The 19,929-nt window shown below is 52.3% G+C and overlaps 1 protein-coding gene across 2 annotated transcripts; it reads right to left on the reverse strand.

Moving 5' to 3' along the window:
- Positions 1-2,839: 2,839 nt before the first annotated feature.
- LOC123364172 (zinc finger protein 585A-like) lies at positions 2,840-14,177 on the reverse strand. 2 transcript variants are annotated; one of them, XM_045006049.1, is made up of 2 exons: positions 13,927-14,177; positions 2,840-8,814 (listed from the first exon to the last, which is right to left on the reverse strand). In XM_045006049.1, the coding sequence occupies exon 2, from the start codon at positions 8,681-8,683 to the stop codon at positions 5,948-5,950; it is 2,736 nt and encodes a 911-aa protein (XP_044861984.1). In that variant the 5' UTR covers positions 8,684-8,814; positions 13,927-14,177; the 3' UTR covers positions 2,840-5,947. The 2 variants fall into 2 exon arrangements, with proteins under 2 accessions (XP_044861984.1, XP_044861983.1); XM_045006048.1 differs by having other exon boundaries at positions 2,840-8,817.
- Positions 14,178-19,929: the final 5,752 nt, after the last annotated feature.

The raw sequence follows: 19,929 nt of genomic DNA on the forward strand, positions 1-19,929 counted from the left end.
CCTGCAGCCTGCATTGGTCAGAGGAATTGGCTGTGATTTGGTGTTACACTGAGTTTTATGTCTAAAGCATGAAATTGCCCTGAAGAGGGGCCTGAGCAGGCTTTGGGTGTGGAGCTATTCCTCCAGGGCTGAGGAGACGGGCCAGCAGCCCTACAGGTTTGCACCTCCTCTTTAAGGCCAGAGCTCAGTCACTAAAGTCTTGGGTGTGTGAGCTGATGGGGCAGAGGGCTCTGCCTGCCTGGAGGTTGCAGATCAGGGCCTAACTGTCTGGAGCTAAGAGGAGTCTTGTCCTATGAACAGTTATTTCCTACTTGTCCATGGCAGCATTTCTTGCACCATCCTCTGAAGCAGCGTCTGCAGCCTTGTTGGAAGCTGGAGTCTGGGCTAGTGCACTTCTATAGTGCCTTCCATCAAAGGATCTCAATGCACGTGACAAGTGGTCACTGATGAAGCTACCCCATGCTCCTGCTAAAAGAATCATGCTTGGTGATTACATGATGCTTTGCCTCTCCACAGCAGCATTATTGCCATAGTGTCTGAGGTACGTGTTAGATCTATTTTACAAATGTGTAAACTGAGGCACAGTGAGGCTGAGCGGTTTGCCCAGGGTCGTGGCATGAAGGCCCTAGCCTTACAGCGAAGTCCACCCTGACTTCAATGAGGTTATACCGCTCAGAGCTATACCAGGGGCTGGGCACTAGAGTCCTGGTCCCCAGTTCTGTGCTCTTACCCCCCTGAACTCCACTGCCCCCTTCTGTTCAGGGAAGGATGACTTAGGTACAACAGGGACATTGCATCTATTTGTTTAATAAAGCTTTTTATTCAGAAAAATAAAAACAAAACACCTCAAAAATGAGAGGATTACAGTAAAAATTTCAGCTAAGGAGGTGGATAAGCCTAAGGATCATATTGCATACAACACAGCATGTGCCAGAAAGGATTGAATTAAAAAACAATAATAAACGGAGAGAATTAAATTAATTTCAAAATAAAAGAAGCCCAGCGAAGAAAACTGGCAAAGAAAATCAATGCATTGTATGTTAGATTGCTGAGAGAAAACACATGTTCCCAACGTGGATAACAGGTGAGGTCCATGGGTCTTGCGAGTTCATTAATATGCTGCAGTAATACATTCTGTATTATAATAAATAAAAAGAAAGTGTAAAAATATATCTGGGAAATTGAAATCCCCATCTGTGTGGACTGTACTGGCCTTTTCACAAACCTCCCTTCTCTGCAAAACATCTCCCAATCTCAACCGTCTTCTCTTCTTGTTCAAGAGGTCTAGCTACCTCTAGTGACATCTAGGGATCAAAATGGGAAGGTAGATACAGAGTAGGTCACGGCACACTGCAAAGCAAACAGATCCTTGCCTCTTGCAGTGCTGACTCCCCATTCCACTTCTTCCTCAAGCTCTGGCTTCACTTCGGACTGGTGGTTATGTATAAATGGAAAGCTATACTCCTTGTGCAAAACTGTCGGATGGTCCTTACTACAAACCATGATTGGAAAGGCGAACCTGTGAGATAGAAGTGGGCCGCTGTTATGAGTCAAGGCCCCTTAAGGTACTGCTGTCCTTTTAAACAGATCAAGAAAAGCAACTGATACAAGTGGTGTTTGTTTTGAACCGTTCCAGTTCATCTCTCCTCAGTATCTGGGGTGTCCAGTTGAAGCTGAAAGGTTGCTCTGTTCTGATGCTATTCAGCAGGAGTGGTACATTTTTTGTTTTGCTGGCCTGTTTATGAAAACTCCTTCTCTGGATACCGTCCCAACCCATTTCTACTGTTTTCCCTCTCACTCTCAAATGCTTTCCTACTGTTCTCTCATTTCCAGGATGCACTGGCCAATGTGGCTTGACAGAGCCCAGATGTCACATAGAAAACTGTGAGCATTTGACTACTGCAGGCATCAGTTTTAAAATTTCTGTTCTATTTTATGTTTATTCCTAGGAGTATTTGCAAGAAAACAGGCTCTTTTGTTCTCTCAAAAACTCATCTGCTCACATTACCAGATCCCCCTCTGAAGTCACACTTTTCTGGAGACAATTGCCAAAACAGAGTTAATGAATGTCCAGTCAGCTTCCAAAGAGTCTGGGGCTGGGCCATGGTCATGCTCCTTATTATTGGTTATTCTTGAAGTTTTGCATGGGTTTTTGTTGGCATGGATGTTTGAGGAATTTCTAGGCCTTATTTGCATAGTTGTATTTGCCTGCAAACAACATAGGCTATTTCATTTGTTGTTCTCCTGTTTGAGAAGCTAGTCATCCAGTAACAATAGAAATAATGCCGTGTGATTCAGGTGACCAGTCACACATCACCAAATGGACAGTTCCCAAACTCACCATGACTTACATTTGTTCATACAAATTGGGGCATACTTGCAAGTTGCTGACTGAGTGTCAGAAAACAGGATCAGTTTGAAAATGAGACATCGAATAAAGGGTTGCATTTGCTGGATAACTTATTTGAAGTGCCATGTAGCTCAGGAGCTAGGACTCAGGTGTAGTTAACGTGGGATTGTTTACTGAGGTCGGTGTTGCGCTCTAGCTCGCAGACTGAGAAACACAGTAGAGCTGGCCCAAAAGTGTGGAACAAAGAATATGCTGGACCAAAAAAAAATTACCTTTTAGGGATCCCCCCCTCCCGAAATATTGGTAAACAGCTTGATTTTTCAACATTGTTCCTTTTTTTTTCAATGATTTTTTTCCATGTATTCGTTTTTGTTTACCCTTTACATATTCTGGCACCAATTTTGATTGCTTGGGTTAATTATAGTGAAGTTTTTCTGAAACCAAACATTTTCTACTTCCACGTTCTAAAAATTACCTTTGGCAGGGGGGGGAGGGAAAAAGGTCAATTTAAAAAAAAAGGTTGGAGGAAATTTCCAAAACCGAGAAAATAAGTCAGTTTTGACAAAAAAGCAAAATGAAAGAGTTAAAGTTTTGCAATTTTTTTTGGGTCAGCTCTGGACCCCAATTTGTACTGCTGTTTTACCCCACGGGGTCTGCCTAAATCCTGGTTTGGATTCTGCAATGTGGGAATGGATTGCTGAGTGGGGGGAACTCAGAGAAGAGCAGCATGAGCTAAATAATGACGGAGGGCACAAGAAGTCTATGACTATCTGAATGCTGTGCACACCGAAGAGGGAGAGGAAATTATTAAACGTGCTGAACTTGAAGCATACAAATAGTCCTGCTGAAGTCGATGGGCGTATCTATGTGCTAAAAGTTATGCACCTCTTTGGTGTCCACAGCATTCAGACAGTCACAGACTTATTAAAACCTCCATCATTGTTTAGTTAATGCTGCTCCTCTTGGCACTCCCTGCAAGCAGCGATGCACTTCCATATTGCATGATCCAGAACTGGATTTCAACAGACCCTGTGCAGTAAAACACTGGGCCTCATTCTTGGTGTGATATGCAGGGCAATGGAAGGAATCTAAGAAAGGGAGCATTTAAGATGAATATAAGGGGAACTTTCTCAATAGCTATTAGGCTGTGGAACGGTCTCCCCAGGGAAATCGGGGCAGCCGTTTTCCTTTGGGCCATTTAATAACTGGACTGGTCAAAAGTAGGGTGACCAGACAGCAAATGTGAAAAATCGGGACAGGGGGTGGGGCGTAATAGGAGCCTATATAAGAAAGACTCAAAAATTGGGACTGTCCCTATAAAATTGGGACATCTGGTCACCCTAGACAAAAGTTGGGACAAGATAGGGAATCCTGCATTGGAAGGGAAATGCCCGAATGAGGCTTTGCCACCTCTAACTCCCATTCTTCTCTGTTGTCGCAAATGGAGCATGCTGACTTCAGAAAGCAGGTCCCAGGAGGGATCCGTGAACTCTTCGGGCATGTCTCCGCTGCAGCAAGGAGTCTGGGGATCCAGACTCCTGCTAGCGAGACTTGGGCTGGCACGCTCAGACATAGCAGAGTGGATGTTGCGGCCCCGGGTGGAGGCTCAGGCTAGGTAAGGTGGGTCTCAGACCGCGTGGTTCGCCTGAACATCAGTCGACGCCATCATGTCCACACAACTATTTTGTAGCATGCTAGCGTGAGCCCTGCTATCTCAAGGCTGTCTCCCCGGGCTGGGCGGCTCGCTCCCTGCCGCAGTGGAGACATACCCTGGAGGAACCAAGATCCTGTCTGTAATGCAAAGCCTGACTGCTGGGGAAGGGGAGAGAGAGCAGGAGGCGGCAGGTATTGATGAAATGGTTCCGACGTTTATTCCAAACCACGGCTGAGCCCTGCCATCCTCCCGGCCGCCCAGGGCCAGATGGGATGGATGGAGCTGCAGTGCTTGGCTGCCCCTACAGCTGCCATTGCTCTCTTCATCCCCAAGCCTCCATGTGACTGGGGTTCAGTGGCTTTTCATGGGGTTGCACAGGGCGGAGTCACGAGAGAGCCACTTTACATAGCAATCCCAGCAGCTTTAACCCAGGGGAGCTGGGAACCCATAGCCGTATAAGGCCTTAGCGAGATTTACAGCCAGCAAGCAAGGAGTGAAGGAGAAGAGGTAGACAACCATGCCCTGCAAATGTCCTGGGACTGGCAGGCTTGGGACACAAGTCCTCCTGGATTAGACTGTTGGGAAGTCATGGGAGTTACAGGTTCTCAGGATCATGGCCCATGTTTCCCTCTCATATGGATTTTCTACAGAGGGGGAAGGGCCTTAGGCCAGGGCAATGCTATGGTTAAGAATTTAAATGCAAAACAGAGAGGATAGTCAAAGTTACACTTTCTTCCTAATGTCATCCCCTTGTATACATGCCATGCTCTGAGCTCCTGGACACCGAACTGCTGGACTATATAGATACAAGAGCATGGGAGAAATGCACCTTGTGGGAATCACGGACCTGCTTCTCAGCTGATGCAAGCTGGGGTACATCCAGTGACTTCAGCTGAGTTCTGCCAATGTGCAGCAGCTGAGGAGCTTACAGCAAAACCGGAACTAGCTTGGGCCTGATTTCCCGCTCCGTTCCTCCAGTTTTACACCACTGGAATCGGCAGATTTAAACTGGAATAACGTAGCCGTGAATCAGGCAACCTGTGTGTTTCGATCCTCAACCAGAACGGTGCTTTTGCAGTGAATGTCCTGTATTGAAACAATAAAACTGGTGATCGCATAGCGAAATAAAACCGTCTGTGAGCGTATTTTAAAGCGTGATCATCAAAAAAGATCAGACTTTGAAGTAAACTCTATGGCCCAGATCCTCAAAGGTATTTAGGCGTCTAACTCCCTGTGGATGCCAATGGGAATTAGGCACCTAAATACCTTTGAGGATCTGGACCTATCTCCTCTTCAAGTAGGTGCTCTCTTTCTAGGTACATTGGCCCTGATCCAGGTAACCCTTCCACACAAGTGGATGTCTGCATCCCATGGGGAGCCTATTGACTTCAACAGGGCTCTGCATCGGCCCACCAGTCCATCCATGTAGAGCCCTGTGATGATATCTGCCTCTCTTACTGTCGTATGGAATGATGACTGGTGACGTTTTACACTGCAGTGAATCGCTGATGTTCTCCCAGACCACCTGCAACCCAGGTCAGCTTAATATTGATATTTGGTGCTGCTGAGTGCTGGATACCGATCTATGGAAGAGTCAGTGTTGCCAACTCTTGGGATATTTGGTGTTTTTTCCTTAAAGCCTCAGCTCCAGGAGTCACGTGAAGACATCCAAAATCACAGATTTCATTGAAAAAGTAAGTTTCTAGCCCATGTGGTTGCAGAGAAAACCTTGAAAACGTGACCCGCAAAGGCTCATAAAAAGAACCCCACATGTATTATTTTTTTCTCAAATCTCATGACATTTTAGCCATTCTCATGACTGGAGAGGGTAGCTTGATCTGGGATTCTTTGAACGCTAGGGGTTGGCAGCACCAGGGCCCTTACTCCTGCATTGCCTCTGGAGGATCCCTTTACACACGCACCACTCCCTGCTGAGGGAGGTTTCATGGGACCTGCAGGACCTCATAGTCATCTGTATTGACTTCCGTCTTTACCACGATAATGGGCCCGTTGTGCACACCCATCTCCGGCAGCTCATCTGTGTCCTGCTCCTCTGCCAAGTCTTTCCCCTCCCCAGAAGGGGCTCGCTTTCTCAGATGGTTCCTCTGGTGCCTTTTAAAATGCCCCAAGGTGGTGTAGCTCTGCCCACACTCAGAGCAGATGAAGGGGCCCCTCCGGGTGTGGGTGAGCTGGTGTTTCATGAGGTTGGCCTTCTGGGAGAAGCTTTTCCCGCACTCGGTGCATTTGAAAGGCACCTCTCCCGTGTGGATTCTCTGGTGGGTGATCAGGATCTCTTTCCGCTTGAAATCTTTTCCGCAGGTGTTGCATTTAAAGGGCCGGTCCTCCGCGTGGGAGGGCTGATGCAGGAGCAGCTGGGCCTTGTCAGGGAAGACCTGGCCACACTTGCTGCACCTGTTGGGTTCGTACTTGGTGTGGACCCGCTGGTGGGTGATGAGGGCTATCTCCTTGCGGAAGCCCCGGCCACACACGTTGCAGGGGAAGGGCCACTCCTCGCCTGGCTGGGCCTTGCCCGAGTCATTCTCCCCGTGCTTGGAGTATTTGTTGGGCTCCCGGGTGGCCTCATGCTCCCTCATGTGGACTCGCTGGTGGGTGGTCAGGGCGATTTTCTGGGTGAAGGCCCTCCCGCAGGCCGTGCACTTGAAGGGCCGCTCGCCGGTGTGGATCCGGCGGTGGACGATGAGCCGAGACTTGTCAATGAAGCCCTTGTGGCAGTCGGTGCAGCGGAAGGGGCGCTCCCCGGTGTGGATGCGCTGGTGCACCACCAGCTGGGCTTTCTGTGTGAAGCTCTTCCCGCACTCACCGCACTTGAAGGGCCTCTCGGTGGCATGGAGCCGTTGGTGGCTGGCTAGGTTCTCCTTGGTGCCAAAGCCTTTCCCGCACTGGGGGCATTCGTGCTCCTTCCCCCCTGAGACCTCCCCATCCAGACGGCCCCTCTCGTGGACTCGGTGGTGCTTGATGAGGGCGATCTTCTGGCGGAAGCCCTTGCCGCAGGCAGTGCACTGGAAGGGCCGGTCGCCGGTGTGGATACGCCGGTGCACAGTCAACCGGGACTTGTCGATGAAGCGCTTGCCGCAGTCAGCGCAGGGGTAGGGCTTCTCCCCGGTGTGGATGCGCTGGTGGGTGACCAGCTGGGTGCGCTGAGTGAAGCGCTTGCCGCAGTCGCCGCAGATGTACGGCCTCTCGCCCGTGTGGATCCGCTCGTGCTTGGTCAGCTCCCCCCTCTTGGTGAACTTCTTGCCGCAGACGCCACACCGGTGCGCCCGTTCCTCCGTGTGGGCTCGCTGGTGGTTGGCAAAGTTCCCTTTCTTGGTGAATGTCTTGCCACACTGGGTGCAGGTATAGACCTGGCTCTTACGAGGCACCATCAGGTCCCCCGGATGGCTGCTGCCTTTGCCATTTTTGGCAGGCAGCCTCCCGTCTGCCGCCTCAACAGCGCTCCCCTCGGTGGCGGCCACTCTCCCATCTCCCTTCTCCCTCTCATGGACTCTCTGGTGCGCCATGAGGCCTACTTTCTGGCTAAAGCTTCTCCCACACTCGGGACACGTGTGGGGTCTCTCGCTCTGGTGCTGGCACCGCTGGTGCCTCAGCAGCTGCCCCTTGCTGCTGAAGCCATCCCCGCACTCAACACACACGTGGGCCTCCCCCCTGGCGTGGGTCCTCTGATGGCGGATCAGGTGGATCTTCTGCCGGAAGCGCTTCCCGCACTCGGCGCAATGGTAGGGTTCCTCCCCAGTGTGGATCCTCTGGTGGGTCACCAGGATCGACTTCTTCTTGAACTCCTTTCCACACGTGCCGCATCGGAATATCTTCTCCCCGTCCGGCGTCGACTCGGGAACGATGAGCTGTGAGGCGTTGCCAGTATAGGGCCCGCCATGCCGTCGCCCCCCCTCCCCGGTGTGGACCCTCTGGTGTTTAATGAGGGTGATCTTCTGGCGGAAACCCCTGGCGCACAACCCGCACTTGAAGGGTCGGTCACCTGTGTGGATACGGTGGTGGGCGACCAGCTGCGACTTGTCCACAAAGCTCTTCTGGCAGCTGCTGCACTTGTAGGGCTTCTCGCCAGTGTGGATCCTCCGGTGAACAATGAGCTGTGACTTCTGCGTGAAGCATTTCCCGCACTCGGAGCACTGGTAAGGTCGCTCCCCGGTGTGGATCCTCTGGTGCTCCTTCAGCTGCGACTTGGTGATGAACCTCTTCCCACACTCCATGCATGGGAAAGGCCTCTCCCCTGTGTGGGTCCTGAGGTGCTTGGTGAGGTCCACCTTCATCTTGAAGCTCTTCTCACAGTCGGTGCAAGAGTAGGGCTTTGCTTTCTGCAGGGATTCCTTCTGCGCTGAGAGATCTCCCTGCTGGTTCACACCTTCCTGGCTGGCATCCTCTGCCCTTCTGGTGGCTTGCTGGCTTGTTGGCTTTCCTGCTGTGATGGCACTTCCCTCCTGCTCATGGTGCTCCACTAGCATCTCCTCCTTGTGGGTCTTCTGGTGCGTGGCTAGGACGCTCTTGTGATTAAAGCTGTCCCCGCAGATCGTGCAAGTGTACATCTTCTCCCGGGGTTGCTTGAGGAGATCTTCCACTTCCACCTTAATAACCGTCAGCTTCTCCATCGTCCGGTTTCCCAGGGCTGAGCTGGCAGGAAGCTCACGCACAAGGTCGATCATCTGGGGTCTTTCTTGCCATGTCCTCCAATTTTCTTGGCCTGCCGAGGCTCAGGGGAGCTTCTGAGCCTACAAAGGCGCTGATGCCAATTTTCATGACTCCCCTTTGGGCGGTAATTCTTATTTCCCTTCATCTGCTGGGTTCAAAAATAAAAAGACAGTCAGGCTTTATTTCAAAGGCCAATGAGGAAGGAAAACTCCTATTTATAGCAAGAGCCAATGGCTGGAAGTGGAAGCTAGTCAAATTCAGATTGGAAATGAGACACATATTTAACAGTGAGGGTAATGAACTACTGGAATAACTTACCGAGGGTCATGGTGGATTCTCTATCACAGGTAACTGTTAAATCAAGACTGGATGTTTTTCTAAAAGCCCTGGTCTAGTTCACACGGGAATTCCGGGAAGTCCTATGGCCTGTGTTGTACCGGGGGGCTGGGATGCAGGGTTTTGTGGGGGATGTTGGGAGCAGGTGGGGCTGGGGGTTGGGATGTAGGTTTTGGGGGATGTTGGAAGCAAGTGGGGCTGGGCGGGTCAGGATGTAGGTTTAGGCGAGATGTTGGGAGCAGGTGGGGCTGGAGGGTTGGGATGTAGGTTTTGGGGGGATGTTGGGAGCAGGTAGGGCTGGGGGGTTGTGATGCCGGGTTTTGGGGGGACGTTGGGAGCAGGTGGGGCTGGGGGAGTGGGGTGTAGGGTTTTGGAGAGATGGGAGCAGGTGGGCTGGGGGGTCCGGATGTAGGGTTTTGGGGAGATGGGAGCAGGTGGGTCTGGGGGGTCAGGATGTAGGGTTTTGGGGAGATGGGAGCAGGTGGGTCTGGGGGGTCGGGATGTAGGGTTTTGGGGGGATGTTGGGAGCAGGTGGGCTGGGGGGATGAAGGATTTTAGGGGGGGTGTTGGGAGCAGGTGGGGTTGGGGGGGCCAGGACGAAGGTTTGGGGGGGGATGTTGGGAGCAGGTGGGATTGGGGAGGTGTAGGGTTTTGGGGGGATATTGGAGCAGGTGGGGCTGGGATGTAGGGTTTTGGGAGGACACTGGGAGCAGATGGGGCTATGGGGGATGTAGGGTTTTGGGAGGGGATGTTGAGAGCAGGTGGGGCTGGGATTTATGGTTTGCGGAGGGGACATTGGGAGCAGATGGGGCTAGGGGGATGTAGGGTTTTGGGAGGACACTGGGAGAAGGTGGGGCTGGGATGTACGGTTTTGGGGGATATCGGGAGCAGGTGGGGCTATGTGGGATGTAGGGTTGGGGGCGATGTTGGGAACAGGTGAGGCTAGAGGGGATGTGGGGTTTTGGGGGGACATTGGGAGCAGATGGGGCTATGGGAGATGTAGGGTCTGGGGGGACGTTGGGAGCAGATGGGGCTATGTGGGATGTAGGGTTTTTGGCGGGAGGATGTTGGGAGCAGGTGGGGCTGGGGCCCAGGATGTAGGGTTTTAGGTGGGGCAGGATGAATGTCAGGGCTGCTGGGATAGGGGGGCTGGTGGTAGGCTGTTGGGTACACATGGGGTGTGTATGGGCCTGTATATAGGTTGCAGTGCGAGGGGGCCTTCGGGGGGCTGTGTGTGGGTTTGTTATGCATGGGGGGGCACTTGGCTGAATGCCCCCTCTCCCCCCCAGTGCTGCACCCCGCGGGCCTGGAGCAGAGGGCCGTTTGTACCCAGTTCGTTAACCCGGGCCTGTGCTGAGCGTGGCGTTGCTACGGGAACAGCACGCCTGCACCGGGGACAGTGTAGTCAGCCTTACGGCCGGTAGCAGAACTCGCCCCATTATGCTGTTTGGGTGACCGGGGGAAGAGCTGTCCATGCCCACGTTCCTGGCAGCCCAGCTATCCAGGCTCCCGGGCACGACGCAAGGGGGGCTGGTGTGGCCAGAGGATGTGCTGCTGGGCCCTCCCTGCCAGTCGCTCTGGCTCTTGCACAGACGTAGCCTTCAGGGCACAGCTCTGCAGCTGCTCTCTGAGCTGGAGGTGACCCTTCTCCCTGCCGCGCTCAGCCCTGCTACCTGGTCCTCCACGTGCCTCTGTGGGTCTCGGGCACTGAAATCAGAGGTGTGATTGCAGCACAGGTTGACATGTCCAGGCTAGCGTTAACCTGGCCAGCTCTGGTTCCAGAGCCGCGGCAGCGCTGGCTTCGGCCTAGGCCAGCTGCCAGAGGAATTACCCAGGGTTCCAGGCTGTGTGGGTGCAGCTTCCCTCCTATTGGTGCTTCCGCTAGCTAGAGCAAAGCTTGTTTGGGTATGGCTACCTCTACACTACAGTAATTACTGCGATGGCTGATTACCCTCCTGTCCGTGGTGCGCGTCCTCACCTGGAGCTCTCAGCTCCATGCAGCTCTGCACGGGGAGCCCAGATGCCACCCGGGGCTTCTCACCTCCATGCTCCCAGGCTTCTTGCCTCCGGCGGGGAGATGTGTACCCGGAGTGTGGCTGGCTGCTGTGCTCCCGGCGGGGAGCAGGGAACCAGGACCCCAGGGAGCTGCAGGACTCCCAGCGGGGAGCAGGGAACTGCGGGCAGTAGCCCGAGCCGGGAGCCTGGGTGGCAGCCCACCTTGGAGCAGAGATCCCGCAGCAGTCTGGCTGGGGAGCCGGGAGCCGCTTTCAGGTCAATGTCACGGCTGTAAGGGATCCAAGAGCCGATGTGAGGAACGTAATGTCTACACTAACTACACTGACATAAGCCTTACGCCTCTCCTCGAGGTGGTGTAATTGTGTCATCACAGCGGGGGAGTTACATTAGCAGGAGGAGCACGGCAGCGTGTACACCTCCAGTGTTTTGTCGGTGACAGCGGACTTTTGTCGACAAACTGTGTAGTGTAGACAAGGCCGAAGTCCATGTGCACCGATCGCACCTCTGAGGCAGCGTAGCCGTACCCTGTGCTTGCTCAGGGGGACAGGGCAGCAGCACCGATTCATGGGAACGATTACAGGATCCTGCCACTCACTCACTATTGTTATAGTTTATTACGTGTTCCGCTAACGTGCCCTTCAGCCTGGTATTTGAGGGGAAAGTTTGCAGAATACGTCGGACGCCGCCAGCTCTCAGCAGCTGCTCCTGGCAGTGGCAAATTGCAGGAACCCTGCCTATCTCAAGATCCCAGTGGAATCCCATATGGCCTTATCCCAGGTGAGAAATTAAAACCTGGAGTATTAGCTCAGAGCCCCCACCCTGTTTGTTTCACAGCCCCACCAACATCCTGGGGTGCCTGTTTAGTTTTTAGTAAATGTATCAGAAAGAGGCTAAAGTCTGAAAGTCTCCAGCACCAAAGCACGGCTGGGCCCAGCTACCATTCCCACCCTTCTGTGGCAGAAGTGAAACTGACAGCTACATCTCTGCTGCTCTGTGGCCTGCTGGCACCCGAGTTACTCAAGGGAGCGGAGGAACCTGGGGGAAGCTGAGAACTTGCTCCCTCGGTGGTCTGGGGGGTCCTACTCCCTCCTGGCAGATGGGTGGGGTATACGTCCAGCTCAGACTGATCTGACACCCCTAGCTAAAGGCTTGATGTAAAAGCTGGAGCCCTCATGGGTCACCACCTGCTTTGGTGCTGAAAGCATGGGCCTCCACTACTTGAGCTGAAGGAGTAACCCCATTCACTGGCAGTAGTAGGCTTTTATCCTCATAGATGGACCAGCTGGTACTGCAGGGGGATCCGCACATGCTGAACCAGGGGGGCAAACAGGGACCACATCCTGGAATGAGTTCCTGCCCCCAGTAGGGCTTCCAGAGGCAAAAAACCAGTGAGACCTTGCGGGAGCCACTCCAGTCCTAGAGAAAGACATGGCCCCTATGTGGCCACTCCCCAGAGTGATCCCACTCCTGGTTATTGAAACCTCCTGCCAAGCAAAAAGAGCCCTGATCCAGCCCTCCCTTCCCGCTGCCAATGCTTCCTCTGTCTCTGCTCTAGAGCCCTTCTTCCCTAAGCACGGAACTGTCTTTCTGCCTGTTTAATCATCAAAGAATCCTGTGGCACCTTATAGACTAACAGAAGTTTTGCAGCATGAGCTTTCGTGGGTGAATACATCCGAAGAAGTGGGTATTCACCCACGAAAGCTCATGCTGCAAAACTTCTGTTAGTCTATAAGGTGCCACAGGATTCTTTGCTGCTTCTACAGAACCAGACTAACACGGCTACCCCTCTGATGTTTAATCATCGTGAGTAGCTAAACCCAGTACCATGCAGCCATAGGCGCGGGAACTAGGGGTGCGGGGGGCGCTGCAGCACTCTGCTCATGGTCCTTGCCCTGCGCCCGGGATCCCGGCTGTGGGCCCCACGCCTAGGGTCCTGGCTGCTGGTCCCGCACCTGGGGCTGCACTCTTTGGCCCCATGCCTGCCCCCAACTGTGGCCGCAGCGTTGGCCCCCTGGCCACGTCCCCCTTCCTGGAGCCACGGCCCTGCTCCCACGCCTAGCTTTAGGGGATGGCGGAGGCCACGGACAGGGACACAACACCGCCATTATAAAAAGTGTACCGGTGCCACTGCACGCAGGTTGTTCTGTTGCAGACTTTTCTGATGAGACCTTAAAAACTAGGGTCCCTCCGCTCTGCATGGCCTAAGGGATCCCCGGCACGCTTCAGAAATACAGAGGTGACCGTGGCCAAACTTTCCTCTCAGGACTTTTTGTGCAGCATGCTGGCTGCTCCCCTCCACCCCAGAGATGGCTGCATTTCAGTGGCGCTGAATGTGTTTAGTGTGTGAATCTGTTCAGTGGAAAATAAGATCCAAGCTGCATTCTCAGCTGCTGAATCCTTGCTCAACTCCCCTTTCCTGGAAAAGGGCCCTGATCCATTTACACACACACACACCTCCCAGGGTCGGGTCGTGACAACTGAGGCTGGTGCAAAGAAGGTCACTTTGTGATGCCGCAGCAAAGGCAGGAGGGGATTTCTCAGAGGCATCATTTTAGGCAGGCTTTTTAAAAAATCACCTTCCCTTCCTGTGGTTTTTATTTGCACTTTTTGCTGTTACCGAAGCCGGGACTGAACGCGCTTTGTAGGTGCACTTGCAGCTCACCTTTACCCGAAAGCCAAGCACGGTGTCAGCCGCAGGCTGAGAACCCCCCCAGCCCTGGAGTCCCAAGATTTCTTTAAACCTGTGAAATGTTTCTGATCTTAAAACCAACCATTTTCAAACACTTCAGTTTCACAACAATCAAAACTTCCAGCCATTTCCTGGTTCGCTCTGGTGACTATTGTGGGCACAGAGGGGTTCCCTGAGAGCCTCGCCCCTAAGATCCCAAGTCAGCCACTGACTTACCTTTCTCTCATTGCCCTCAGAATTGGACAGGGAGAAGGTTTTAATTCATCAGCTGTCACTTGCCGGATACCCCATCACCACACTTGTGTCTCTTCTTCCAGTTACTTCTCTAATGTCTGCTGTGATGACTCACAGGAAGTCTGTGTCAGGGATGTAAAAACTACCGGGGGAGAGAAGGCAGAGAAACAGAACCTGGTTCAGGGAGGAGAGGGGCTTAGGCAATGCTGGGGGGGGGCTCAGAAACCACCAGGATCCAGGCCCCCTGATTCTCTGGCCAGCCTTAGCCACCCCTTGGTACTGCTGCTGCCTTGCATGCAGGGCTCCTGTTCCGCAGAGGCTTGCATGTTCCCTGCGGCTGGGCAAGGTCCTGCTGGGAGTTGTAGTCTTTGGGAGGGAGGGCTGGTGCTGCTTGCAGTTTCGATTTGGAGTCTTGGCTTGGTGCTGCGCAGGTGTCAGGGGCTGTAGGGTGGCCAGACAGCAAATGTGAAAAAACCGGGACAGGGGGTGGGGGGTAATAGGAGCCTATATAAGAAAAAGACCCCAAAATTGGGACTGTCCCTATAAAATTAGGACATCTGGTCACCCGAAAGGGCTGGGAATGTGTGTGTCGAATGAGCTGTTTGTGGCTTTGGGTGACACAGAGGGGCGTGAAAAACCTCACTTGGTAGCAAGTTGTTCGGATTTGTTAAACCCCGGCAGTGTGCCCAGCGCTGGGCAAAAGACAGAGGCCGGCGCTGTCCCTGCCAAAGGGAATTCAGTTCTTTCGGTCGAAGGGTGCGATCCTACCAAGCCTTACTCCTGTGAGTAATCCCATCAAAGTCACGTGGCTCCTTCCTCGCTCCCAGCTAGCGCTTTTCATCCAGAGAGCTCAAAGCACTTTACAAAGGCGGGTCATCAGTATCATTGTCCCCATTTCACAGATGGGGAAACTGAGGTTAAGTGAGATGGGCAAGTCACCCAGAGCCCAGGTCCTGGGCCTTATCCGCTGGACAAGGTGGGGGCGCTGCATCACAGTGCCATGTATACCTAGAACATCATTTCTTACTAATCCTTGAAGTCCTAGTACAGTGCTCTGCCCACTAGCCCACGCTGCTACTCTGGTTTCTAAAACTGCTCCCTAAGGACCTGCTCCAAAGCCCAGTGCATGGCAAGACCCCCATTGATCTCAATGGGCTTTAGAGCAGGCCCTGTGTGGTAAGACAAAACAGCGCAGGCCTGATTGTGCCCCCTTTCCTCACACTGGTGAGCGCTAGGCCACAGTCCTGCCAGGGCTGTCGCAGGGGCTTTCCGAAAGGATCTGAGCTTCCATTAAATAAGCAAGTTTCTTATCCTTGTGGTGGCTGAGGAAAGCCTGGAGCAAGCGTGACCGGAAGGTACATAGAAAGACCCCCTCATTTGTTCTTTTTTTAAAAAAACCTCATGATTCTTAAACTGATCTCGTGATTTCCTGAGGCCTGATGCATGGTTTTCAGATGCTTGGCACTCGTAATGCTGACTGCCACTGAAGCCAGCGGGGCCACTTGTGTGTAAGTTGCCATCCTTGTGAGTCTGGTTTGTGTAATTACAGCTACAAACGTGGCTGGATGGCCAGAAAGACCTAATGTGTTGCTTTTAATATATGTAATTGGGTGACTAACAGTGAGTGTAATTCTGTGGCCTAATGGCCCAGCTACTGACTTAGGACTCAGAAATCCTGGGTTCTATTCCTAGCCTGCTAAATGGCCTTGGGCCGAGCCATTTCACCTCAAGGGTCCGCAGCTGTAAAACAGTGATAGTGGTTCTGACCTCTTCTAAGGCAGTGGTTCTCAAAACCAGTCTGCCGCTTGTTCAGGGAAAGCCCCTGGCGGGACAGGACGGTTGGTTTACCTGCTGCATCTGCAGGTTCGGCTGATCGCAGCTCCCCCTCACCGCTCCAGGCCAATAGGGGCTGCGGAAAGGGCGGCCAGCACATCCCTCGGCCCGCGCCACATCCCTCAAACCGCGGCCAGTGGGAGCCACAATCGGCTGCACCTGCGGACGCGGGAGGTAAACAAACCGGTCCGGCCCGCCAGGGGCTTTCTCTGAACAATCGGTGGCCCGACTTTGAGAACCACTGCTCTAAGGCATGTTCAGATCAACAGCTGGAAAAATGCCTGGTGTTACTGATTCCAGTCTGTGTGGTTGTCTTGTATTCGAAGCCAATATTGGTGTGGGTTGGGTTGTTGGTTTTTTTGCTAATTTCTTCCAGTGCTAGCGATCAGGAGGGATGTGTGGTGGGGACACGTTTTGAGACAGAATTATGATTTTTAAGTTGGTGATGTGCCTTTAACGAAAATGGGGGTCAGCTGGTAGGAAAGGCTCCAATCATTTGCTTTCTTCTCTTGTTAACGACTCCACGTATCCTTTGTAGGAAATACTTTTGCCAAAGTTCTCTGTTTCCTTTTTGCTCCCTAATTTTGGACCATGCATTCTGGAGTTAGTTCAAACAAACAAACAAACACACAAACAACCCCCCAGCCAACCTCTTGACTAGGATTGAGTCATTTCTATCAAACGTTTCCATGATCTCAGGGTAAGGATGTTTTGGTTTGAGAGCACAGGGCTCGTGATGCCAGCCGCCACTGCCCACTTCTTAAATTTTCAAACAAACACCATTGTGTTTTCTTCCTTCCTGGTGCACATGCTTGGGAGGTGCTCCCCATAACCAGCCACAAAGTTACCTCATTATCTTCCTTCAACTTGCTCCTCCAAACTCTCCTAAGCCCCTTGGGATAGATGACTTGTACCTCCCCCCATACTGGCGGGGCACAATCTAAGTAGGCCACACACGTGACTGCCCCATGTGTCTCCTCTGCCCAGTGACCCCCACACCCTGCACCCAGCCTGGGACTATGGTGCTCTCCCCACCCCATGTTACCTGTGGGGGGTGGCCTCCAACTCGCTCGGCCCCTGTCCCTGGCAGCTGGGGTGGCAGTGGGCTGAGCTCCGCCCCCCCGGCCTACTCAGCCTCTGTCCCCAGCATTGAGCCCAGGCAGAGAGTGGGCCTCCGCTGCCTCCCAGCCAGGTCCTCTCAGGCAGAAGTGGCTCCATCTCACTCCCTGCCTGGCTGCCAGGGAGACCGGTTGAACATGCTGGGGGGCAGACGCAGGGAGAGAAGGACAGAGCCCTTCTCTCCCCCTGGCAGGCCAATTTGAGGGTGCATTTGACCCCCCCCATGCCTCCCCTATGCGCTGCCTCATCTTTTCATTCGGTGTATGTACAGCTCCTAGCACAGTGGGGTCCTGGTCCATGAGTAGGGTTCCTAGGTGCCACGATCATACAAATAATTAATAATACTTAAGCAGAAGTGGCTTCCGTGCCTCGCTCTGACACACACATCCTGTGTGATCTTGTGCAGAGCCAATTCCAAGCCTCAGTTTCCCCCATCTGTAAAACTGCTGCGTGACCTTGGGCAAGTCGTTGTATGTGGTCTGTGCCTGTTTCCCCACCTATAGGGGAACTAAGGCCCAGAGAGTAAAAATGACTTCCCTAAAGTCACAAAGGAAGTTGGGGGCAAGGAGGAATTGAACCTAGAGCTGGCGACCCAGTTCTTTAAGCAAAGATGAAATCCCTAGAGTTACACCGCTGTAAAACTCATGTGAGTGCAGAGCCATGATCAGAGAAAATGGCTTATTGTTCCTTTGACTGACCCACCAGCCTTTCCCCTTCCCGCGTGACTTAGATTCTTGACATCTGCTGTCATCTCTTTTGCTGTATGATGCTACCCTCTAATGCAAGAATAGCCTTCCTGTGCCACGGTGCCCAGTCCGACTCCACACCAGGGAAAGCGGCCTGGGTGCAAATAGCAGCTTTGCCCGTCTGTGCTAGGAGTTTGCATTGGTGCAGCGACACTGGTCCCAGGTCACCAACGGTTGTACAAGGGCAAATCCCCAGTATAGAAAAGGCCCTTGTATAATGCTCCCAGCAGTGTGAGTGGAGCAGGCTGATTAAGTGGCATTTTTACACCCGCTTTGGACAGGTGTAAATGCCTAGCCAGTGAAGAACTAGGCCTGTCATCCTTCCCGCTGCTGGCGTCTCAGCCGGGCAGCAGCGGCACAGATCAGCGTATGCATGGAGTGCCTGGAAGAAGGCACTGGGTGAACGCAGTTTCAGTTCTTCCATTTTTGTTTCAAGCTGGCCAGCACATTTTGAGGATATTTTTTGTCCCCGAGTCACAATCACACACAGCACAGGCTGTACCAGCAAGAGCTGCATTAGGCCTGGTCTACACTGGAAAGTTATACCAGTATCACTGTGTTGGACAGGGTGAGATTCTGTATGAACATAGTCACGCCAGTACAGCACCCCTGATGTGGACGCAGTTAAACTGGCATAAAGGTACCTTATACCGGTATAGTTTATTCCCCTTTCCATATGGGAATAGCTATACTGGTATAAAGCACAGTTATACCAATACGACTGCGTCCTCCTCACTAGGTCATACTGCAATAACTATACCAGTAGTCTCAAAAAGAATGAGGAGTACTTGTGGCACCTTAGAGACTAATTTATTTGAGCATAAGCTTTCATGGGCTACAGCCCACTTCATGGGATGCATAGACTGGAACATATAGTAAGGAGATATATATACATACAGAGAACAAGAAAAGGTGGGAGTTGCCATACCCTCTCTAAGAGGCTAATTAATTAAGATAGAGACTGGGAGTGGCTGAGCCATTACACACACTGAATCTATTCCCCCATGGTAAGTATCCTCACACCTTCTTGTCAAGCTGTCTGAAATGGGCCATCTTGATTATCACTACAAAAGTTTTTTTCTCCTGCAGATAATTGCTCAACTTAATTAATTAGCCTCTGAGAGTGGGTAGGGGAACTCCCACCTTTTCGTGTTCTCTGTATGTATATATATCTCCTTACTATATGTTCCATTCTATGCATCTGATGAAGTGGGCTGTAGCCCACAAAAGCTTATGCCCAAATAAATGTCTCTAAGGTCTCTAAGGTGCCCCAAGTACTCCTGTTCTTTTTGCGGCTACAGACTAACACGGCTGCGACTCTTATACCAGCATTGTTCACACAACACAGCTTGGACAAGGCCTAAGACAGTAACCTGGGAATGCTTATTAGAAAAGCCCCTTTCTTTTGCAAGTGGAGTTGCATGAGCTGAGGTTTGCACAAAGCTGGCTGTGGGAGAGGCTTAAGGGTTGCCAAAAGGGATGGAAGCATACAGTGTAACCTGATGGAAGGATCTGCTGGAAAATCGCTGTGTGACGATCAGTCTTTCTCAGCTACCCTAACAACATTTAGGTTCCTAAATCAGTGCATGGAAGCCAAATCGCTGATCTTGTGTGACCTGCTTGCTAGGCATTTTAATGCAAAGAGAGGACAGCTTTAGTGATAACTGGCTCTAATTGGCACTGCAGTGAGGGCTAGTGGAATGAGTAGGAAGGTAGATCATAGAATCCTAGAGTCTCAGGGTTGGAAGGGACCTCAGGAGGTCATCTAGTCCCACCCCCTGCTCAAAGCAGGACCAATCCCCATCTAAATCATCCTACCAGTTGCAGAGTTCCAATCCCAGCTCTCTTGCTAAGGAGCTTTGGACAATTTTCAAAAGCCAGGGCAGGTGCTAATAGCCATTTGGGGCCCCATCCAAGGGACTCCGGTAGGATTTGGGGTGACTAAGGGATTTTTAAAGGTGGGTTTTGGAGACGCCTTGTACCCAGTGCTCTGTGGGGTTTTCAGAAGGGCCCATGCAAATTCCTTGGGTGCTCAGGGCTAAGCAGAAACATCCACTAGCATATGTCAATCAGCAGACAGCACACGCTAATGAGGCCTGGACATCCACGGGGGAGCTGTATGAAGGGGGGCTATTTTCAGACACATCTGGAGAGTGGCCCAAACAATAGGGTTTGGGGCAGGTGCGGGCAATGTGGGAAATGAGACCAAGAACAAGGACGGTGAGAGAAAACCAACTACGTGGGCCCAGAAGCTAACACCATACATTAAACAACGACACCCTCCTTC

The sequence above is a fragment of the Mauremys mutica genome, chromosome 2 (assembly GCF_020497125.1).
Source record: "Mauremys mutica isolate MM-2020 ecotype Southern chromosome 2, ASM2049712v1, whole genome shotgun sequence".
Classification (NCBI taxonomy): Eukaryota; Metazoa; Chordata; order Testudines; family Geoemydidae; genus Mauremys; species Mauremys mutica.

Coding starts and splice junctions, on each gene's coding strand:
- LOC123364172 (XM_045006049.1), bottom strand. CDS start 8,683: ATGATCGACCTTGTGCGTGAGCTTCCTGCCAGCTCAGCCCTGGGAAAC.